The sequence below is a fragment of the Hoplias malabaricus genome, chromosome 1 (genome assembly GCF_029633855.1).
Source record: "Hoplias malabaricus isolate fHopMal1 chromosome 1, fHopMal1.hap1, whole genome shotgun sequence".
NCBI classification, from domain to species: domain Eukaryota; kingdom Metazoa; phylum Chordata; class Actinopteri; order Characiformes; family Erythrinidae; genus Hoplias; species Hoplias malabaricus.
The window spans coordinates 63,237,762-63,262,639 of record NC_089800.1 but is presented as its reverse complement, the minus strand read 5'-3'; the positions used below and the strand labels follow the sequence as shown (position 1 = coordinate 63,262,639).

General features: G+C 40.0%; 1 protein-coding gene across 4 annotated transcripts in view; it reads left to right on the top strand.

Moving 5' to 3' along the window:
- tmem260 (transmembrane protein 260) overlaps positions 1–24,428 on the top strand; it is a 33,276-nt gene extending 8,848 nt beyond the window's left edge. For 2 of the 4 annotated variants that reach the window (XM_066681191.1, XM_066681198.1), the window contains exons 4-16: positions 8,880–9,057; positions 11,081–11,194; positions 11,801–11,980; positions 12,507–12,547; positions 14,231–14,317; positions 14,573–14,681; positions 15,428–15,600; positions 17,228–17,399; positions 17,742–17,881; positions 18,889–19,065; positions 22,051–22,104; positions 22,241–22,325; positions 23,626–24,428. In XM_066681191.1, the coding sequence (XP_066537288.1) occupies positions 8,880–9,057; positions 11,081–11,194; positions 11,801–11,980; positions 12,507–12,547; positions 14,231–14,317; positions 14,573–14,681; positions 15,428–15,600; positions 17,228–17,399; positions 17,742–17,881; positions 18,889–19,065; positions 22,051–22,104; positions 22,241–22,325; positions 23,626–23,886 (1,771 nt within the window). In that variant the 3' untranslated portion in view covers positions 23,887–24,428. Of the gene's footprint in view, positions 1–8,879; positions 9,058–11,080; positions 11,195–11,800; positions 11,981–12,506; positions 12,548–14,230; positions 14,318–14,572; positions 14,682–15,427; positions 15,601–17,227; positions 17,400–17,741; positions 17,882–18,888; positions 19,066–20,045; positions 20,400–22,050; positions 22,105–22,240; positions 22,326–23,625 lie in introns of those variants that run through there. The other 2 variants (XM_066681207.1, XM_066681214.1) reach the window with 2 other exon arrangements.
- Positions 24,429–24,878: the final 450 nt, after the last annotated feature.

The window sequence follows — 24,878 nt, the reverse complement described above, 5'->3', positions numbered from 1 at the left end:
TATTTCTTCCTGTATCTGAGCATGGGCCTTTGACCTGCCAGATTAAAATCTTTTATCTGAAAGTGGGTAGAACAAAGTAAAGAGTAGAAATCTGATAAAAAAAAGTGGTAGTCTTGAGCATGAAATTTGAACCTGACCTGTGCTGGAAACATATTTAGAAGGTCACATTCAGATTTGGTGTTGAGTCTTCCTTGTAGGGTTCAGACATATATTTCAAGCATAAATTATCAATGGAAAAATAACTAGAGCACCTACCATTATTCCAACACACTCAACAGTGCTGTTCTTTTCATAAGTCAGTGTCAGGGTATGTATGTTTTGATTAATGTAATTAGTGTAGGACTCCCTTAATGACGTAGATGGTATAAAGCTTGCCTGAGGTCATACTAGCCACTTCACTTGGTATTGCAAAGAGGCTGGCCAAAGACTTGGCCGGTGGCTACATGTAAAATGCAGACCCTGCTTTTAATCCCAAAAGGATTTAGATCCAATTTTGGATTAGTGGAACCTAAAAGTCATTACCCATAGCCCATGATTCCCCCTTCCTCCTCCCCTCAGCTGATCGGTGCTAAGGATTTCAGCATGCATATTTTTCCCTTCTCTTCTCTTCGCTTACACATAGTTCTTCCCAGGCACTCAAGCACTAAAGCCCTCTGAACCTTAAATGTCTGTATATAATCTATGTTTTCAATTGAGTGTTTAATCGGAATAGGTTTTGATGGTTATCTCTCTGGATTGAGGCTGAGGTTTTTGGCCTTCACGCTCGTCTGCTGGGCTGTGAGCTGTTGCTGGCAGGCAGAAGATGCCAGAACTGGAGGGAGGCATTTTAGGGCTTCAGCGCTTCCGGCACAGTCTGGGACACCCTTCTGGGTTGGCATTGGGGTCCTCAGGTGCTTGTTTCATGCCCAGTGGATGTAGTGAAGTGGCATACCACACACAGTAGGAGCACTTCCGGGCAGGCCTGTCCCCAGACTGCCACTCTGGCACCTTATGCCACTTCATTCAGTGGGTGACCAGCAAACACGTTTCTTTGAGATGAGATTGGGAAAGGTGACTGTTGTTTCAGTACATTTCACTACATTTAAAAAAGTGAGGTGTCCTGAAGGGCTGTATGCAGTAACAAAGCAGTATGCATTGCTAATATCCTGTTAAGGGAAAAGCTTCACTAATTTGCGTGAGCCTGTTCATTTCTCCCTCTCCTTTGATAATAACGGGCAAAATATAATTTAAATGTATGTATAAACTCGGGTTGAGAATGTGAGTTAAGTGTGAGTATTTTATTTACTTATTTTTTGGTTTGTTATAGCTTTCTCATGAAACATGAGTCAAATAAATTCTCCATTATTTCAATTTCTAAATGAACTGTAATATGTAAACTTCAGGAAGATCCACTCTATGCTGAGTCTTTGATGTTCAAATTAGGTGGATGTCTGCCTGTAGAAATGTAGAGTGAGCACTGATGGGCTTGGAAGCCATTTCTTTTCAAAGATGAAGTTCCCCGCTTCTCAGACCCAGCACTTGGCCTCCCTTTGATTTGTCAATTACAGAACACTCCTCTAAACCACATGGTTTGATAGCCAAATTGCATGTCTCATTATGTTTCCACACTGGTGCTTGACAAGCCTTTGAGGATGGCCGGCCTCAATAATAATGGTAATTGTTGATTTCATTGCATCTAAAACTGCAGGGAATATATATCGTTTTTATTTATTTATTTTTTTGTGTGAATACATTTTGAACTAAAAGTTCACAAGAACTATTTTTGAACCCATAAACAGGAATAATGTAGAAGTTTTCAACTGTCTTGTTGATTCTAAAACAACTTTTGAAAACTGGCACATCATGCCCGTTTTTTCATAGATATATTTGCATCTCATGCAGGTTTGGTTTTAGCCGTGCCTTGCTAATCACTAAAGTATGACCAAATGACTCCAAGTGTCTAGAGAATACTATATATTATAGAGTCCCAGGATATTATTGTTACGGTGCGTATTTAACATTTTCTGTAGTATTTTATCAAATTAGTAATACTTATATAGTAATTAAATGAGGTACACTCATGAGTCATTGATGCATATCTGTGTCTGCCTGTAGAAATTATGATCACTCAGCACTTTCCACACCTTCCTTACATCTTGGTTACATAACAGAAGCAACCAGGTGGTCCGAAGGAGGACTCCACCCATCACCCGCTTGGCCCACCTGCCCCTGGTCCCATCTCCACTGCACCTGACAGGGTTCATAACTGCCAAGTTAAGGTGGGGCCTGTCCCACATTCAGCAGCTGATTACACAGCTGGCTGGACTCCAGAGCCCACCTGTCTCTAATATTCTTCTAAGAGCCTTCGCCATATGGCTCCAACTGTACTATCCTCAGCATCGCCGCTATAGTCACTCAGCCAGTCTGAAGTGGGCCCCCATGTTGTTTTCGGTCACAAGTGGGGTGTTGGTGTAAAAATTAACCAGAGGTGTTCAGGTTAATGCCAGTTAAGCTTAGTGAAGTTAAAGTTGAGTGTTTCAGAAAGTATTTGTTTTGACTGAATGAAAGTGGCGGTGTTAATTGTTGTAACAGGTCTAGGTCTGTTTTGAGAGTGTTTTCGGTATGTAAACAGCATGTGTGCTGGCTGCGCCTTCCCTCACACCTCTGTTGTCAGGTAGAATGCAGTCCCAGGAACAACAGCTCTTGGCAGCTTAAGGCTTGGAGAACATATGTCGCCGTTTATCAGCCTAATATTAAAGATGCTTTGGTTTATGACCATGTGCTTGTTGGTGGGCGACAGTAGAGTTATGATGCATTCGGCACAGTGTTTAGATTGGCAAGCCTGCTCTTGGCTTTTGTGGTGTACATAATCAACAAATCTTTAAAGGTTCACCTTCTTCTTAAAGCTAGCAGTGCTAAATGAGTGTTGAAAACAGTGCATGTTTCTGCCGTACATGGAGCCCTCCATGTTCTCTTGCATTTTCTACCACTGCTAAATGGCCACCCCCAGCATGACCAATGGTTCATTTAACACACATGCAGTAATACATTTTAACAGATGTTTAATGAAGATGTCTTTTCCCTCATTACCCCATTCAGAATGGAGGAATATAGTTATTTTACAGTATTACGCTATTACTTTAATTTCTCCTTGCCTGGAGGCCCAAGATTGTGTCTGCCACGCTGGATGTCAGTATTACCCTCCTATTACAATTCTCGCTCTCCACAGGCACTTCCTAATAGCAGTCGCTGAGCAAGGAGAGGATAAACGGCTGCTTATTACCATATATCACGAATTAATAGTCTATAGGGCTGCGCATAATACATGACCACTGATGGCTAATGACATTGTTGAAGTAGTGATGGTGAAAAAAATGCTGAATGACATACACATTTTTATTTTCTATTATGAGAGTGTTTGTCCACATGGTGGGAGTAGTTAGGGGATTAAAATGGCATTCCAAGAGGGAAAATTGTGTCAGTGGTTGTATTTATTGTTTGGTGAGTGATTAGTTTTTAGCACATGCTAGGCAGAATATCCTGTGCTCTCCTGTAGGGGGGGTGTTTCAGACTTTTCCTGTAGCATTTCGATCTACTCATAGCTCTACACATGGGCATGGCACAGCAAATGGCTTTACAAAACACAGGCAAATTGGTTTTTGATATGTAAACTATGCTTTTGAGACATGTGTTTCTCTGAACCAGTTGTAAAATGTGAGCGAACTACTCTTGGTTACTGTGCTTTATATTTAGGATAACTGTACACTAATAGATTCTGTATTACTTTAAAATTAAAGTAAAATTTCAATTGTGCAGTTTTCGTCCCACCCCACGATGGACTGGTGCTCCCTCCATGCTACAAGCAGTTACAGACAGTGAATGAATGGGTGTTTTCCCCCGCACAAATGTATCCTCATATTATTTCATATTTAGAAATTGATGCCTGAAAGCTGAGCCATGTTTACCAATTTGCTACATCAACATTTCTTTAAAGTAATCATTTGGGACGTGAGGATATGAATTACTGCAGTTTTACAAGTGGAAATTCAGTTTTTGCTTCGTACCAGACATTAGCATTTGATGCTGCACCATAGGAGAAAGATCTGAACTTCATGAGGCCAGTCAAGCGCACATTGTGTATATATGAAGTCACATTATTGCAGCACCTGCAGAATGAGGATTGGCTTTATCTTGCAAAAATAACCATGAGCTTCTCAGGAAAATAGGTTTGTCCACCAACGTCTCTCTAAAATGCCAGTTTACTACACATCAGTGATACATTTATACATATGCAAGTGACCGATGTCTGGGCACTATTGCATTCCCTTGCCATGACAGATGTCCCAACTACTAGACTAAGTGTACACTGCCTCAAGATATAGAAGCAAATCCTAAATTCCTCTCTACATATAAAGGCTTTGTACTTGGATAATTCTATAAACTTTGCTGAATTACAAGTTATGACTTGCCTTGGGTTAAATCTTTTCATCATCCCCTGGAACCCTTCTTTATATTCTGTTAAATATGCTGGACCCTTTTATGGACCCTGCTGTTTGGAGGCTTTGTCCTGACATTGAACATAATGCAAACTGCTCAGGTATTCAAACACTTTTTGTTTTGAGAGTGTTTCTGCCAACAGCAATAACAGTCATTCGACACATTTTGCTAAATACTTTAAGTATTTGAACAGTCACATATTTTTATAATTTAGCCTTTTACACCACCACAGTGGGTTTGAAATTTAGAAATCTGAATGTTATTTGAAATGTACACTTTCACTGGTAGCACTTTATTTTAAGGTACAATTAATGCCTAGTTTTTAATAGGTAAATATGTATTAAATATTTTGGTACCTAACAAGTACTTAGTGACTTAAATGTACCAGTTAAGTACAGCAGTATACACTCTTAAATTATTGGTAAATATTTACTACTTTTGTACTAGCAATTAGATGAAATTACCTACATTTTGTGAGATATATAACACTATTAACCCCTTAACTGCTAAACATACCTCATACATTTTAGATAATAATTATATACTATCTTAGTGTGTACCATAAAATTACTAGTATTTATTACCTATGTATCTGTTAAAATATTATTACATAAATACATATACAACATTTTATTTATATAAAGTTCTACTTAGGAGATATAGACATTTTAATGTAGTCCCTCTATTTTTACAAACTCTGAAGTAATTGTGCTTTAAGTGGCCAGGTGTACCCAGTTCCTTTGTCGTGACTCTTGAAGGTTGACCAATTTCCAAACCACAGAAGTTCAAAACCACTTTTGCACAAATTCCTTTTTAGTCTCTTTTTGGATTAGGCGTATTGCATCTACTCTTATAGCTGAGCTTATTAAATTGACATATTTGGGCAAGTAATGCAAATGTCATTAATTGCAATTAAATAAATATACAGTGAATAATGTGAATCCTGTTTTTAATCCTTTGATGGCCTTAAGTGTTTATAATGTAATTGTTGGGTGTTTAACAGAATTGTCATCTTATTTTTCACCATGCATCTTGACAAAACAGTCCATCAAATATATATATTTAAAAATGTTGTTTAGCTTTAAAAACACTGCTTTTCTGAGACCATAGTGACTAAGTTTGATGAAAATGTGTCTTATGAAATCTAAACATCAGTTGAATCATGTTTGAAATATTTTCACCCTTGTAATAAAATTCATATGATGTTCATTTTCACACTAACATTCAAACGTCCTTTTAAAGATAATATGTGCTATTTTTTAAGAGTTATTGCTTAACGGTAATGCTGATGTTAGGTGTATATAATTACACATATATGTGTATATTTATACATATATGTATATCCATCTCTGCAGAAGTGCAGTGCAAGTGCTATGAAGACTACACACATACAGCAGCATGCCGCATGACATGGACAGATAAGAGTAAGCGCGCCTCTGATGCTGCACTCCAGTGTCACTCGCTCTCTTATCACAGTGTAGAGAGAGAGAGGGAGAGGGAGAATCACAGAGAGAGAAAATCAGAAAGAGAAGGGAGAAGAGGAGGCCCGGGTGGTCTTGCACAAGCAGAAACGAGAGATGTGTAACACGCAGCCTGACAGACACCTTGCCTCAGACAAAGTGACACTTGTAAATAGAGAGATGTCAAGCGGTCTTTGGAGGGATAGAGATTCAAAGAGGAAAGAGTGAATGTGGCTGAGTGCTCCTGTCAGCCTCACTGCCTGATGTGGTGGGGAGGGGCTAAGTCGGCCCAGATGTGATGTTATTTCACACTGTGGACCCCTACCTCTGGATGTTACCCCCTGCTCCAGCCCACCTACTGGCTCCCCCGCCTCAGTGTGCTGGGGGTTAATTGGCACACAGGGGGGTTGAATTGTGGGCACAGGGTCGTGCACCTTCACCAAAGCACTTCTTGCTCGCTTCCCTCCCTCCTCCTTTTCCCCTCTTAGGCTGAGCAGTTAGGGAGGTAGAAAGTGGTTGATATCACCACATACACCCCCACCCCCTCAGTACCCTGTGACAACCCGTTAGCCCAACCGCGCACGCTCACACTGGCATACACTGAAAATACTCCATATCATCTGAGAGGAAAAAAGAAAAGACGAATGCAAGGAGTGTGAAAATAAGGAAGGTGGGAGGGGGAAGGGGGTTAAGGAAGGAAGCGGTGAAGTAGTCAGCGAGCATGAGAGTTCCACACACCCCCCCACACCCTTTTTTTTCATCCTCGCCCTCCTCTCCTCTCTGTTTTTTTTTTCTCGACTTACTTTGCTTTCCCTGCGAAAGCTCCATTGTTCCCCTTCCCCTAAGTCTCATCAGGCCCTTTTGTGGCCGACTATCACAGCGGCAGGCAGAACGGGCGCTGGAAACGTCTAAATGGTATCATGGCTGGTGATTAAGCGCCGGCGCGCTGCAGCAGCGCCGCCGCTGCTTATGAGTCAGGTCTGATAAGGCGGGGGCCCTGCTCTCTACTCAATTTCAGATACCGTTAATGGAATCTGTCTTGTGCGATTGTAATGTGAGAGCGCCTAATTTGCCATGGAGCTTGAAGCTGTCAGCGGCGAGGGATTGCGGGGTCAGGAGGGACCTGGCAGCCGCTTGGCCCGCGGCATGTATCTGCGCCGCTGAATAGAGCAGCTCTCCGCCTGTCACTTAGCTGATAGGCTGATGAGGACTCTAAGCCACTCGCTACAATGAGGAGAGGGCCATACTGCCTGACTACTCCCCCCTACACCCCCCCTAATTGTCAAACCCGCAAAAATTTTCCAAGCCACTGTGCTGCTAGACTGGGCTGAGGGTTTTTTTCCCCCCTACTCCTCGTAGCTCTTTCTTCAGCTCTCTCCCCAGCACCATTCTCAACTTTTTTAACCCCCTCCCTTCATTTCTATCCACTCCAGTCTCATATAGTTTCTGCTCCCCTCCCTCTCTTCCCTGGTTTCCTCTACCCCCTGCACTCATTCAGATTTGGAGGCTGTTTTTTCTTAGCCTCTCCTTTGCCATGTGCGCTTCCTTTCTGTGTCTCGCCCTGTGTGTCTTTCTAATAAGCGGTGGGTCTTAGCACATGACAGCTTATCCCAAGTTTGCCTCAATTACTGTTAAAGAGATGTGGATAGTGGTGAGGCTGTAGGATGGGGGAGGAAGAGGACAGTGCCTTCGACGTGTTTATGGCTTTTTAAATAGTAAAAGATAGCCTTAGAATCTTTACTGGTATTAAATGGGTCTAATTTATTTATTTATTTATTTGTAAAAAAAAAAAAGGAAGAGTACCTCTGGAGAAAGAAGAATAAATTATAGATATCTGCGGAAGAGTTTGAGTAAGATGTTTCCACAAGCATGTCTTTGGCCTATTTTTTGTATACGAATGGTGCATGATATGGACAGACTACTAGTTTTGTCACTGAGTTACTCCCTGTCAAATTTGTCACAAACCTTGAAATATTTCACAACACCTGTCTTGTTTTTGAAATGTAAGTATTTATGTTTGGCCAATCACATGAATGCTCAGAAGCATTTGTAGAGGGATTTGATGTGGAAATTTTATAACCGAGACTTGTGTGTGAGAGGGATCTTATTAATGATATAGTATTGTCCAGGTCATATAAATACCATCAGTCTTTACTGGAGCAATTCATTTACTCCATAGATATATCATTTGCTGTAGATAATGTTGTTTAATTTATTTAAAAAAAAACCAACATGCACCAAAGTGAGAAAATTACATGGACCTTGCTACTATGTGGCAGACTGTGAGTGAAAATGTTGGTAGGACAACAGCGCAGAGCTATTCAGTTACCTTTAATATTGTGGCCTTTTGGTGAGGGCCAAACCCCTAGAGTGACCACCAGCTGCCCCAGCAGGCTGCTCTCTAAACCCACACCATATGGCTACTCATTACAGTAAACAGACTTAAATTGAATATTTAATAACCATAATGTCAGACCCTCGTACAGTCAAGAAGGCTTTTGATGCTGAATATATAACACATATTCAGACAGCTGAATATGTGTTATATATATATTGCAATAAAAAAAGAAGCAAGAAGGCACTAATTGAACAATATTCTATATGGGGCATGTAGCATTTAAATTAAACTGTTGTTTTTTTGTAATTTGTAATTTGACCTTTGTATTTGACATAAGGTTTGGTTGTAAGAATTACACCAGTATTTTTTTATCCTCCTAACAACAGTGCTACCAAAGTAACCTCTTTTCATTACTGTCATGTACAGTAGAAGTCAGAGACTATAATCCATACCGGGTTCGGGGATTAAGGATGTGTAGCTTTTGTTTATTAGCTGCAGTGTAAGGGAAGCTCAGCTGTAATCCCAGAGAGAGAAAGTTGCCTATGTGACTAGGGACTCAGGTAAGCACTCACTCATTGCTGTGGCTCTTCTTTTTCTCTATTCAGGTTAGTTGGGCCTGGCCCAGGAGCTGTACTGGCAGGAAGCATTTTTGCCACGTCTAAACTGGTGTGGCAGTGGTCAGTATTGGCTGAGGTGTTCTCCCTCAACAACCTTTTTGTGGGGCTCCTCTTCTCCCTCTTGGCCTGCTTCCACACTGCTGAGACTGTGGCTCAGAAGAAGAAGGTAATAATGCCCACATTTTAAAATGTCATCTCTTTTACTTGTGGCCTTAAGTGCATTACAGGACTATATATATATATATATATATATATATATATATATATATATATTCACTGACATGTACACACAACAGTATATATTTGATCACTTATTTTTTGACATTTTAGGGGACGCTGAGCTTCCCTTGCAGTCTTAGAGCAATCGCCACTGATATATATATATATATCAGTGGCAATATGTGATCAAATATATATACTGTTGTGTGTACATGTCATTGAATAAATATGCACTACAACGCGCTCAACTTTTGTTCAGAATCAGCTTCTTATCACTGGTAAAGAGGTGGCTTTCCTCTCAATCATTCGCGCAGATTCACAGTTCTTTAAACAGTGCGGACGCTGAGCGTCCACAGAGTTCAATAGTGAAGCAGCGAAGTGCAGCGAAACGCTCAGCGTCTCTGGGGGTCTATGGGGCAGTGGGCTGGCCTCGGCTGGCCCGGACGCTCAGCTTCTGCATGATGATTGGATGATCTGTCTGAGGCTGAATCCCTTTTTGATTGACAGCGAAATGAGCGAATCAGCGATCCTTTGGTGTAAAGATCCGTGGGAGCATTAAATTTTCCTTCTGTTCTGAGTTGAACCAGAGACTTTCCGAAACCTCTTAGCAAGATTTTCTTTGTTAAAAACGACTAGCGACAAATCGAGTTTCTATTTCTGGTGGGGTTTTTTTGTAGCTGCTTGTGTTTGGAGACTGACTTCTATCACTCTTTCTGACTTCTATTGCACTTTCTGACCAGCGGGTGCTGCTGAGCCCCTCCACCGTCACAAAGCACTCACAGGCGGACACACTTCCCATGGGCCAAGGCCGTTTAAGCAGCCTAGCTCTGCTGGCCATTGAGAGGACAATAGTCAAGTTCCTGGAAAAGACGCCTTGTTGATACGACAGGGTCACAGATCATTTTCTTGAAAGAGGGTAGAATTTATGTATAAATAAACCGACACATTTTATGATGTAGGCCGTAATTGAGCTTCCCCTCCTTGAAAGACCAGCATCCGCCACTTATATATGTAATCTTAGTAAATTAAAGGGGGCATATTATGAAAAAAATATATTTCATTATATATATTTCATTAGCACATTCATTTGGTGATCTAGAGCTCCTACCAACTCACAAACTGTGAAATAACCCAACCCAGTCAGTTTTTTGTGGGTTACCTGAGCCAGAAAACATGGGATATGATGAGTCATACTGATTTTGTGCTGCATCTTATGTAGATTGCAGAGACTTTAGAATTTTCATGCCTCCCCCTCTGAGTATCCCCAAGCAGGATGTTGGACCTGTGTTTATGCGAGATGTTGTTATACACAGATAAACAATTGCAATGACTGTAGCAAAGTCACTTTAATGGCTAAAAACAAGAAGGTCTGTTCCTCACTCCTCACTCCTATGCTCTCACAGTGAACAGATCTGTGGCTTATTCTTATTTAAAGGAACATACACTTAAACGGGTGGTTCGGAGCAGGGCTGTTTAGATAGGGTAGAAAAGTGCTGTGTTGTTGGATCATTGCAGTATTTTGTGCAGAACGTTACATACGTTTTATTAAGACTTTAAAATTGGTGCAATTTATATATTTAATAATAAAGTAGTTCTGTGTGTATCTACAGTGTAACTTTGATTGAAATGGATCCAGAGACTTTAATTGTGCAGCTTCTGAATTAATGTTAACGTCCAACTGCAGCAATTCTGGGCAAAATAAGCGTTATAACAATGCATGCATAAAATCATTATGCATTGATTGACTGATTAATTTGACTGAAAATTGGCAGTGCGCGCCTCTTGTGAGTAGAAAATGCTTTTTCATGGTGGTGAGGTGAGTTAATTGGTCTGACTTGCTCATAGCAGCACTTATAACTCATCAATGCAATATTTGTGGTCGCTTTGTGTAAAAAAAAAAAAAAAACTGATTTATGTGCCATTTAATCTTTTCCGAAGGCATCACATCCTCTCCTTTTGCCTGTCCCTAGTTTGCTCTGTGGGGGGCGCTGTGCTGTGGGCTCAGTCTGTGTAACCAGCACACTCTGGTTGTCTATGTGCTTGTCATCATTCCCTGGGTGCTGTTCAAGCTCTACATTCACAACGTGAGTATTGAGAAACGGTCATATTTCAGCACAGAGGTGTATGTAAAGTGCACTGTTCATGTAATGTCACAGACTCCATGGTTTTCTGCAAAGCCATATACTAATATTATTTTATGCTTTCGTAGGGAAACATAATTATCCATGCAATGTCCCGTCTTTTAACAAAAATTAGAGAGAAAATTGCCCAGCACATACGAATGTATTTAATTACTTAGTCCTCGTGCTCAGCTTGGACAGCCTTGAAATTAAATTGCTTTGCAAACCAGTTAAGCACTCTATTGGACAGGAATAGCTCCCACTCTGCTGTGATTGCTAAAAGTGTTTAGGAGCTGGCAGGCTGCTCTGTAGATTACCGGACACACTGCCAATCTGCAATGTTTTTAAGGAAATTGCTCCAAGGGAGGGCACAGAACCTATCCAGGACTGAGTGCTGTTTCTGTTTGTTTGTATAGTAATGTGCTGATAACTTAGTATAATAATAATAATGTGTGAAATTATAAACAGCAGCACATTTACATTTTAATTTTTGAATGTGACTGTTTTATCACTGAATAAGTATTTCAGTTGTTCCTAGGCTTGATTATTTCAGTAATGTCATTCTTTCAGGGCTTGTCTTTTTTGGATTTACTTTCTCTGGGCTTTTGTTTCCTGGCTGGCTTTCTGCCCTACCTCTACTTGCCCATCTCCTCATACTTGAATACAGCCCGCTGGAGCTGGGGGGACCAGACATCTTTGGGCGGCCTAATCACTCACCTGCTGAGGACTGAGTACGGCACGTTTAGCCTGGTACACGGTCTTCTCTTTCTTTTACAGTAGTGTGTGGGTAATCTTTTTACAGTAATCTGTGTGTGTAAACTTTTCACTGGTACTGTATACTTGCAGCTTACTGTGCAAGTTACACTTTATACCATTTACAGTCAAAACAGTGCATGTTTTCTATCTACATTCCCATGCACTAAAGCTAAGGTATAAAGGAACACTAGGCAAGATTTAATATTTTTGCTCATGGGCTCCCCCTACTGTTGCAGAGTGTAGTTGAAGTTTACAAGCCATTATCAAGAAGGATGGGTAGCCAGGAGGGAGTGGAAGATAGTGGGTGGGGGGGGGGGGGGGGGGGTTTGTTACTACCCTCCTCCAATAGACACATAGTGCAGTTTCTGCAGTGCTGAGCCAGGAGTAGCAACAACAGAGGCTCTATTCTACCTATTACAGGTCAGAAGAGAATCTCAACATTATGAACCTGTAATTTTAAGGTAGAAATACTACTTTGTTCCTTGTTCTTACTGCTTTGTTTTTTTTTTCATGACCATAGGCAAAATCAGAGGGAAAACTCAGCCTTGTGAAGATGCTGCAGTAAGTGCACCAGCTCAAGATTCCTTTTAGCAACCATGAGCATATTTCATGCTACATGGTCAGAGATCTAGAAAAAAATATCTAGAATCTTCTGATCTTTTGTGGCTGCTCTGACCTGTCTTACATTCATGTGCTCCTTATGTATTAAGAGCATGCTTTGATATCAGTTATTCTTCAAGTAGGGATAACCTCTTTGGAAGCCTTGTTTTTTTCTGATGTAATAAATGGTTGATGTTGAGTGTTTCGAGAAATAATTTACACTTTTGCCCCTGCAGTCAACAGATAGAGGGCTGGTAGAAGCCACCCAGCATGCATTCTTTGTTCTTCCAGTTTCCTCACCTTTCTATCAAAGCTGCATGGCACCTGCTTAGCAGGCCAAATCTGGCTGCTGTGTTTTTCTGCAGTCTCTTTTGAAATGATCGCTGGCGTTTTGAGCGTGACAGGCTACTCTGATGACAGCCAGTGCAATATAGCAGATCTGGATCCGCTCCATGGCCCTCCCTCCTGTGTTTGGGTGCTTTCTCTCTCTCTCTCTCTCTCTCTCTCTCTCTCTCTCTCTCTCTCTCTCTCTCTCTCTTTCTTTCTCTCTCTCTCTCTCTCTCCCTCTCTCTCTCCCTCTCTCTCTTTCTCTCTCTCTTCTCTCTCTCTCTCTCTCTCTCTCTCTCTCTCTCTCTCTCTCTCTCTCTCTCTCTCTCTACACACACACTTGGACAACCTACTACCCATCACTTCCACACCCCTATTTCCCATCGCCCCCACTGCTGCTTACCACACAAAATGATGGACAGCCATGTGAGAGAGAGAACGCGACAAGCACGTCACATAGTGTGTAAACCTGCCATGAGGAGCTGACACAGTCTCTCAGTCACACACATAAACACACAGACACACAGTGAGAGACACAGTTTCACACACCCACTCTCACAGCGCCTAAATAAACTGTCAGGAATGGAGATGGTATTAAGTCGTAAGGCAGGGTGCAATCTCGTGGACCAGTGAAATTGCCCATTGACTGCTGACTGGAGACAGCCAGAGAGAAAAATCACAAGTAGTTTTATATTTGCGTGTTTCAACCTCCCCAAAAAATACAAAAGCAATTAAAAGGCTACCACTTATGGCAAAGTGTAGAACTCACAGAACCCTTTTTTGTGTTCTGATTGTGTTTCTGACTTGTTTGGCAGCATCAAAAAATCCCCCAAAATACTGTATTTATGTATTGAATAGATTACACGGAAGCATTCAACACTACATATAATAGTAATTTGTTGATTGATTTGTGTGTCAAGCCCTTGTTTTTATTACAGTGTCTGAAGTATTTTTAAAAAATATTGTTTTCTAGCCAAAAAAAACCCAAAAACAACAACAACAACAAAAAAAAACCTTGTCCTTAATTTATTCATTCATTGTCTGTAACCCCTAGTCCAGTTCAGGGTCATTGTGGGTCTGGAGGCTTCCTGGAATAACATGTCTTTGTTTGCGTTTAGAGGTAATCTGAAACACATTTAATGGTGTTGAGGTCTGAGGTCTGTGGTTCTATATATCTCCTGAAAAATAATAACATGTACTTTTTACTGGAAGGTAAATAGATGAATGCACTGTTTTATATGTATTCACTTATATAGTTTATCAGTGATAAACCCACACAGTGAGTATGTTAATAACGGCATGTTTAATTTTTTTCAGGGCTCAACTGAATCACTGTATAGCAGATCTCTCAGTTCCTGTGCTATTACTCGCAGTGTTGAGTCTCCTACATGCCTTCTTGAAAGGGTAGGTTTTATTGGACAAGTCCTCATGCCACTGTAGTGTAAAATGAAGGAGTAGATAGAGGTGACAGTCTGCCTTTAAGCACATTTAAACAGCTAAATTTGGTGTACACTTTTTAGAATTATAGAAATATTTTGTCATCCTGGGTTAGAAGTAACCCTCACCACATCTGTGTACAGTGTTTGAAGTGACATGAAAACATCCATTCCACTTGGAACATGGCAACCTCTTTATTTATCGCTTGTATTCAATCCCCAGGAGGTGCTGTGTTTTCATGTGGCTGTTTGCTGCTATGGGGAGTCTCTATTCTGTGTTCTTTGCGTGGAGAGCTAACCTGGACATTGACAAGCCCCTGCTGCTGGGAGTGGTGAGTGTCAAATTGTTTCTGTAATAAACCCATAATTAGTTACAGTTATGCAAGAGCTGGAAGTTTTAATTCAAAATTACCAATGAAATTTGTTTTTTTGTCTAATTTGCAAAATTCATCCTAATTGGCAGAACTTGCTGGGTTGGCGCCCTGTGTTCTGATTTCAAGTTTCAAGCAGAAAAATCACATAACCAACAAATAGCTGAATTCATAGAAAATGTTTTAAATCCCTATCTGGTCCAAATATGGGATTTGGGAGCCAAAGATGATGTCTGATAATATTTCATGTATATACCTGATGCTGAAAATAATGGATGCAGATAAATAAGATTGCATGAAGTTTAGTAATTTTGACATCTGCTTGGAGCATTATGGAGGAAAGAAACTCCTTTTTATAGATTACAAATGACAGTAAAACAAACCAGTGCAGGCATTGTAGCATGATAGCCCAGCATCTCCTATGTACTCTGGGCTTCCAGTATAATATTAATATTATAAAAAATATGGATTTGAAATACCAGTCTAATTTAAATATCTCACCATTGTCAACATTCAAAATACATAACATACAAATATGATCCCAATATTGTCATGCATCCCCACTATGATTTTCATGTAAGGACAACACATTTTGTGTTTACTTTAACAAAAGCAGTGTGCTATTTGATACGGACAATTTGACCAGATTTCAACACAGAGGATGTGTTCTGGTTATACAGCCAGTGTTTTTGTGTTTTGGGGGCCAGGTGGAACGTTTCTGGCTGCAGGCTGATGCAGTTTTGTGTGTTCTGGCTGGTGTGGGTCTTAGCTGGTCTGTGTGCTGGTTGGAGAAACGACTGGGATATGGTGCTGTGTGGACCACAGGGGCTTGGATTCTCACTACTGGACTGCTCTCACAAATGATCCACACAAACTATAGGTAAGTGAGCATTAGTTTATCCAGTTCAGGGTCGCGGTGGGTCCAGAGTCTACCTGGAATCATTAGGCGCAAGGCAGGAACACACCCTGGAGGGGGCGCCAGTCCTTCACAGGGCACACTTTTGAGTCGCCAATCCACCTACAAACGTGTGTATTTGGAGGAAACCGGAGCACCCGGAGGAAACCCACGTGGACACAGGGAGAACACACACAAACTCCTCACAGACAGTCACCCGGAGCGGGACTTGAACCCACAACCTCCAGGTCCCTAGAGCTGTGTGACTGCGACACTACCTGCTGCACCACCATGCCGCCCATTGTTTTGTCAGACAGTGCTTCGTCAGTTACTGATATATTGAATTAAGATCACTTGGGCAAGACTCCTAACACTACATTAACCAACTTTATTAAACTTGTATGTCTCGCTGAAGAAGAACATCTACCAGCTGCCCTAAGATGTATAATTTGGTAAAGAGCTGCACTGTCTATTTAAAAGACTTTCAAAATATAAATTGTGCCACAGCTTGTTGGAAATATTCCTTCATGCTGTATTTGCTGCCATTTCCACTCCACTCTCTACATCTCAGGTTCCGAGGTTCGTAGGTTTCCACTCAGCCTTGGCCATGGTAGTCACTCACCGAATTCCTCAGCACATCCATGCTTCATCTGACTTCAAAGCTCTTGGGTTCACACCATTTTGTCTCTTTGACTCTCCACTTGATTAGTTATCCTGGCCACGCTAGTCATGCAGATTAAAGCCGCGGCATTCTGTGGTTGATTAGGCGTCCTGGCCGCGGCAGTCGTGTAGATTAGAGCCGTGTGGTTTGGTGCATGGCTGCCTCGCTATGCACTGCACTGCTTTGATCAGCCTGCTGGACTGACGCACTTGTCTGCGCTCATCACACCTGTCGGAGGCTGATTAGAGCGGCGAGGCGCTCCGCTGTGTCATCTGCGAGACTTCCACTCACCACGTGCAACTCCGCGTGGGAAAGGAGCTGACAGCAGACCGGCTGGATACATGATAGTGTCACGGATCCACATACTCGTCATCATTATCTCCTTTATGTTTGTCATTCTTGTTATCATTAGTGAGTTCTTACACAGGGGAACAGACAATGCTTTGTAGAGGTCTTGGGCCAAACAAGTTTTATTTTAGATTCTGCGTTTGGTCAGAAATTGTGTATGCACTTGTGAATACACATAAATACAGTAAAACTGTACAAGAATGTCTTATATTGAAAGTACCTGTTTTGTTTTGTTTTTAAAATCAAAATAGTATTTTTTGACACAAAATATATGTACAATTAAATGTTCTTTACATACACACAACATAATTTAGAAATGGTGTTATTGTAAGTGTGACAGAATACAATAGCAGAAATAAACTTGTGTTTTGCTCAGAATCTATTGGAATAATATTTGTTTATATTTTCTTAATATTAATATTTTTAAATGTATTCCAAACAAATAAATGATAATTAGTTTTAGGCCAAAGACTTCTGCAAGTGAACTAGCTTCAGCTGTAAAAGCCTATGTGTCTCTTGAATGATAAAGGTCAGTGAATTTAATCACACCATTGTTGCCAAAGTTTACATTATTAAATGATTGTAATTGTGTGTATTTTCCAGAGAGTGTGATCAGAGAAGTAATGATGTTGTGGAAAGATTTGCTCGTGAGGTTATGTTCTCATTCCCATATCGCTCACTGGTACTAACGCGGGGTGATCTCCCAGGCAACACCCTCCGATACTTGCATTACTGTCAAGGCTTGCGGCCGGACCTCAGCCTTGTCGAACAAGAGGTCAGCCACTTCAGTTAAAAATCTATATATGAATTATAATGCACATTCAGGTGTGTTTAAATGAATGAATTCTTGTTTTAATTAATGTCTTATATAAAAATAATTTGTTAGCACAATTGTATAATAAACTGTGTAGTTACACAGTAAATTGCACTTCTGATTTATATCTCTTATACATACAAATACAATTTTAGTTTTTATTGTAAGGTTAGAATTTATGCTTTCAACATATTTTTTTTTTCTTCCAGTGAGCCATGAGTGACAAATAATAATTTGCAACTTCTAATCTTTGATTAAGTTGTATTCATTTGAATGTTTTTATCTACACTTGTTGTTGATCAGATGATGACATATAGCTGGTATGTGCCTAAGCTTCAGCAGCATCTTCCTGGAGTAAAATTCCCTGGACGCCTTTGGGACCCAGTAAACACTAAAGAGAAAAATAGCTTCAACATTGAGCAGTTCCTACAGCATAATATGCAGTAAGTTAAATGGGCATGTGCACAATTAGGATCACTAATTATTTGCACTCTATCACCTTTGATGCTTCTCTAAAAACATCATGGCTCTGCATTAGTGCTTTCAGCAAAACTGCTGCAGGTATAATCAGAGTTACATAGGTCATTAGAAATTACATTGCCTGTGATTTTAAAGCATTTAAAGTTCTATACTGCCTCCCTCCACCAGACGGCAGTATTTCCTTGCCAAAGCCCTAAAAGCCTTTAGTGGGGGCAGTAGTCACCAGAGGCACTAACTCAGGAGCCCAGAGCACTGGGGAGAGCATGCAGAAAAATAAAAAGATAAAAGGGGGTTTTGACGACAGAGACAGATACTGAGGGCAAAAGATTTCTTGTACACAGATCAAGGTTAGTCCTCAACAAAATTATGTTGTTTTATTAATTATGTCAAATAGTCCCAAGGCTTGGCCTAAGGGTTATTTAGAAATCAGCCCTAAACATAGTATAAATTTGGTAAATTGATTGTTAATGGAGGAAACATGAGCTGAAGCAATGAAGATGTATTCTGATTCCATTTGTTCTGATTGGAATCAGACATTTTGCAGTTTATCTAATATTTTTGAAAGTCATTAGCTTTAAAACAAAATGTATCTCAAGATTTAGAGACTTGTTTTGTTTGGGTTTTTTCTCTATATGGCCTAGTAAAAAAATCTTCAATTACTCAGTTCAACTTTAGCAGACATATTGTAACACCAAAGGAATGTAGTTAACCTCTTTAAATGTACTAATTCTAATTGTCTGCTTGGTACGGTTGAAGAAACATTTTGCTACTTATACTTTCTCCAAGGTTGAACATCCTCTACAAAGAATAAACTTAAAAATATCCGATTTTGCACTTACACTATATATATAGTAGCAATAATAAAAAAATACATTGCAAAATAAGTAAATTTTGCAGTATTTGAAATAATTAAGTATTTGATTTAGACAACAGTAGCTTACCATTCATTTATGTGTCTGTGTGTCTGTAGCAGGCCGGTGTTTGTATGTATTGGTCTAACTGAGGGAGATCTGAGCTGGGAGAGGACATTTTCCCGCTGGCCATGGGGTGTGTGTGAGCATCTGGTGCCCATTACACGACATTTACACCCTGAAATTTGGGCACAACAAACACAGAACTTGTACAATTGGAGCCAGCCACACGACAGGTTAGTTTCCTTCACCCGGTATCTAACACGACCAAAGAATTTACCTTAATGAATGTAATATAGTACACAGAGCAAGACAGTTTTAAAGAGAAATACACAATATGGTACAGTTTATAATGACAATATAATAAAAAATGCATAATGCCTATGTACATACCCCATTTCCAGAAATGTTAGGACACACTATACATTTAAGACAAAATGCAGTCTATAACAGACAAAGATTTCCAATGTTTTCAATAATAAAAAAAATATTTCTGTTTGTTAAAATCTAATTTAGAAATTGATGACTACAACACACACAACACAATAAACCTGGAAGGCATTACCACTTCGTCACATCACCTTGTCTTTTAATTATCCTTTTTAATAATTTGGCAATTGCAGATATAATTGTTGGATTTTTGCTAGTGGAATTGTTGCCTTATTATTGCTGCATAAAAGACAGGAGATGCTCAACAGCCTGTTGTCCATGATCTGGTTCTGCTCTTCATAAGGTGCCATACCTTTTCAAAAGGAGACAGAGCTAGATTGAAGACAGGCCACACAGGCACATGCACTGTATCTACAAAGCCTCACTAACTTGTGCAGAATGAGGATTCTGCTGATATAGACATAGGGCTTCCGGGAACTGCCGTTGTCTTGACTGCAGCACATGTCTCTAAAATACCAATGTAAGCCTCTGCATCATTAGTACATTCACATATCTGCAGATCACCCCACTGTGGGCTCTGATGCAGTCCCATACCATCACAGTTGCTCGGTGCTGCACTTTTAATTGGTAAAAGTCTGGATAGTCTATTTCATCTTTGGCATGTAGAGTGCTGTGTATGTTTTTCCTCAAAACATGCTAAAACGTGGACTCATCTGTTAACAAAACACCTTTTCACTGTCTTTTGGTCCATATCAGATTGAGTCCAGAGAAATCGCCTATGTTTATGCACAAAATTAACATATTCTTTTCTTTTTGAAAAGTACAGTTTCAGGTTGCATTTCTTGATGCAGCAGCAGACAGTTTAAAGGGACAATGATTTTCCAAAGCACTACTAAGCTTGTGTGACTATGTCCTTCATGGTACCATGGCATTTTCTCAAACAATCCCTCCTGAAGACTCAATGGTGTTCAGCAGCAGTTTCTGTCCTTGGCCATTACCTACCAAAACGTCCCCTGCTGCCTTGAATTTTTCATGAATTTATGAAGATGTAGATGGTGAAAAATACAAATTCTTTTGCGTAAAGTGATGAGCAATGACCTATTTTTGCCTGCAGTGTAGTGCTTCAGAATGGTGTGACATGGGTTTTACAGTTATAAGTTTTATTTTGCCCTGTCTGAACTTTTTTGTGAAAATAGAATTAAGGTGGTCAGTGAAAACAATGGAATTTCTTTTGTATATTTGTTCACTAAATAAAGGTTCAAGAGAATTAACAAATAACAGGTTTATGTTTTGATTGCATTTTTCACATGTCCAGTCTTTCATGGAAATTATAAATATCTACCTATGTAAATATCTACCTGTGTGCAAGAAGAATGCGTATGACATATTGACAGAGTATGTCACAGAGTGGGAGAGAGTTTACAGTGATATAGTTCTACATTATGGACCAGGTGACCAGATTTTGTTTCATAACATAACATTATACCTGAACATTCATACTGAGATATCAGCTATATGATTATAGCCAGTAATTTTCTTTAATGATTATGTTCCAAATTTTTTTTCTGGACTAATTTGCAGCTGCTATGTTTAAGTGACTAATCGGAAAAACAGTCAGCCCTGGTCTTTTCACTCAGGCGATACAAGCAATACACTAATTAATACAACTTTATTTATTTTAAATGTGTGTGTGTGTGGTCCCCCCGCCCCCTTCCCTCTTCCCATTCCTATACGCTACACTCCCATAATGGCACATATTATGTAATAGTTACTGAATAATACATAGTGGATTCTAGATAATATGACACTAATTAGGAGCAATAATTAACTACTTAATGGTGATTACTACATAGTGATTTTGCAGGTAAATGGGCAAAGCTAAGATACAGAATACAGAATTATGTGAGAAGGAGGATCTGTCCAGGATCAGAATTGAGAACCATTGCTGTAGAGCACATTCCAACACCGTGAGTGTCAGGGAATTTATCAGGTGCACCTCCCTACCTTCTCACACTTCATGTACTTTCTTTTAAGCGTCCTCCATCCCCACAGCTACTGAAGTCCACTTAACCACTGCACCAGCATCCTGCTGGGAAGGCAGCCACCGTCTCCAGCTTCAAAGTCGTTATTAGTCTACTGACCCCACCCTAATGACTTTCTAAACTGCGGCGTGTCAATACGTGTGTATAAAGTGAAATTAGTTCTAGTCTCGGGCGCCGAGGCTCTGCGCGCCTGCCTGGTATTCAGCAAGCTAATCGGGGTTGAATGGTGTGACATTACTCTCCTCTCGGCCACTACAAGCGTGTCCATCCCTGCCCGCCAGCCAAATATTAGCAGGAAAGTCACATGCTAAAATATTCCTTTGAAGGAGAGGCCGCATGGTTATGTGCAATGAAATGGAACGGGAGAAATGGAGAAATATGTGGGTCATTTAGTGCAGGGAGTGCTTCTGAAGATTGCAGTCTGCTGAAGATCAGCTGGCCCATGTTTTTAGGATGCTAAGAATATGATTTTCAGGACTGATTGTTGGTCTGTTTTTACTCCAATTGAACATGAATGCGTACTGCTGTCAGCATTTTAAGTGTGTTTAAACATGCTGTATTTACTCTTTAACATGGGGTATCTGTTTAAATGATAACATTCTATTATGGTTATAAATTCTATTGTTTTTCATAGAGCTTTTCCCATATACAAAGCAACAGACAGCTGATAAAATTGACACTGTGTAAAAGAATGTACTGTGTTAAGTAGTCATATCTGTAATCATTCACAGAATATTAATTGGCTAATCTGGGTGACGTACCGTTTTAATATTTTCTTCCCCATCACAGCTTTCCTCCTGGTTCATGGGAAAGAGTGGCCAATGAGGAAATGTGGCAGGCTAGGTAATACACTCCATTTTTACACCAACAGCAAACTTGCTGCCTTCAACTGTAATTGATCTTACCTTGTGCTGTGTTCATAGAATTAAAATCCCATTTCTGCTGGAACCAGTATCCAATTTCTTTGCTTGTGCCATAGGATGAAGATGGCATTTTTCCTCTTTGACCTTGCTGAGAGGATGGAGGGAGGGGGCCAAACCCATCTCTATGATCTTTCCTATAATGTGAGTATGAGAGTAGTAGATATGGAAGTTTCAGTTATGATTAGAATTGATGATCTCTGACCAGCTGTGGATGCAGAACATTTTTTTCATTAACTGACAAACGCAGTATATTCCAGATCAGTTCACAAAGACATTGAGGTTTTGAAGGGGGTGAGTGGTTAAAAGCCATAAAGATGTCTGGATTGGTTTCCAATCTGGGATTTTCTATTGCTGTTGTCACTGAACATTTTCTTGGTCTGCTTGATTTTTACTGTAACTTTCAGTATGACCACAGGTCTACTCCAGTGTGTATTAGCGTCTGTGACTGGACTTGCTAAATAAATTCCTTTTAGACATTTATACCTCCTCAAGATTAAAAATGCCAGGTGGTGTGATTCTCACAACATGTTTGTAGATTACAAATGTTGGAAGATGGCACAATGGTGAATGAATGGCATTGAAGATGAAACATTTCCAAAAATAAAATAAAAAGGTTTAAGCAGTAATAATCTCTTTATAACTGCTCTGTTGTGCTTTTCTGTGTTTAGCAGCCACTCTCTTTAGGTACAGTGCTGAAAAAACAAATGTGTGTGTGCGTGAAGGGAAGGGTGTGGTGAATACGATACATTTGTTTTGGTCTGAGATGCTGGTGCTCTAGTGTGATAGTGTCACAATATCACTTTAAAACGCGCTGTAACAAAGTGGAAAACTTTCAGATGTGTTTATCTCATTCTGATTTCCCCAAAATTCCATATGACAAACTAATGACTAATGATTTAAATCTGACACATTTTATAAACATGAAGTATGAAGTGGGCAGGATATTACATCACAAACAGACCCCAAGTTACTTTCATAGTGCAATGCCAAGGTCAAGATCCTATTCACAGATATATGCCTTTTATACCCCATGTATAAAAAATATAATATATAAATATACAAATATTAAAATGATATCATTTAAAACAAAATTTTCATTTTAAAAAACATTGATTCACCACAGACCTAACCTTTTTTTTCAGGTATTTTAGTTACTAAATTGCAAAAACATTTCTCTGGGCACTTAGCAAAAATTCCTTTATATGACAACTAGTATTTTTTGTTACGTTTCTTAAAAGCAAGGCGTATGTAAGCTTCTTTTGATCACATTATGTATTGGTACTTATTATACTCATATATTGCTACTTTTTTGGTCACATATTATATTATCATAACTAAACCCCATATGTGTGGAACTGTAACTATGCTAGGTATGAAAATGCCTTCTTCACTTGAATGCATGTTAATGTTTCCTAATCTGTTTTATCTTTTTGACTGGCAGCTTTATTGTCAAATTGTGGATGCCCAACCCGTGTATCCATCTAACTGGGATAAGAATCTAGCTCTGGCTGCCGAACGGTTGCTCCGCTCTGGAGGAGGAAGCCACAAACCAGACTCTCTCATGAGCCGCAGTATCCACCACTTCGACCGCTACCTTCAGAGCGAACCCACGGACCCTCAGAGCCAGGCCATCCGTTCAGCCATCACACACCTTCGCAAGGAGAGGGATAGACTCAGAAACTCTCAGAAACAAAAACACTAGGTATCTTTGAAAGCGTTCTGAAATACTTAAAATTTTCTACTGTATGTAACTGTCCATCAGATGAACAGCCAGCAAGATGGAAAAAGGATGACTGAGATTTGAATACTTAGAAGGTTATGCTGATACAAGTGTGATGAATGAGCAATCCATACAGAGTGAAAGTTCAAACCCTCCACTCTCTGTGATGATGGGCATCAGTGTACTGTGGCTAGCTTTAAAACTGAATACACTGAGGAGAACTTTGTATGCTACTGCACATCTCTGAACAAAGACACAGTATCTTTGATGAGAGGCACAGGAGCTCTCGCCTTGTAGAGCTGTCCATTAATGTGAATGTGTATGTGGAAAATAGTGCCCCTTATGGTGCAATTCCAAACCTTGACGTGAGTGAGGGGGAGAAGAGGGTGCTTTGCATATAAAAACTCAGAAATTGTCCTTAAGGAATTGAGGAAAGTCTTAAAGTCACACTGTGGTTTTCCTTAGCCATTTTGATATATTGTTTACATTGACTGTATGGTGTATATGTTTTTTTTTTAAGTAAAGCTGGTCTTGGACTGGTATACAAATGGTTGCTTTTGTAGTGTTTTAGTATTCACGATAATGTAGTAAAATTAATTTCTTTTGAACTGACAGTCTTGTTTCTAATGCAACACTGTTTTAATTTCTCCAGACATACTGGACAGGGTTTCTACAGATAAGAAATCTAAAAAGTCTGATGAAAAAGTCTTAGGTGAAGTTGGTAAAGGTAATACTCTGGGTAGTTAGAATATTAATGTAATATTCATTCATTGTCTGTAAGCGCTTATCCAGTTCAGGGTCGCGGTGGGTCCGGAGGGGGCGCAAGGCAGGAACACACCCTGGAGAGTGCACCATTCCTCCACAGGGTGACACACACTCACACATTCACTAACATACTCACACCTACGGACACTTTAGAGTCTCCAATGCACCTACCAACGTGTGTTTTTGGACCTTGGGATGAAACCGGAGCA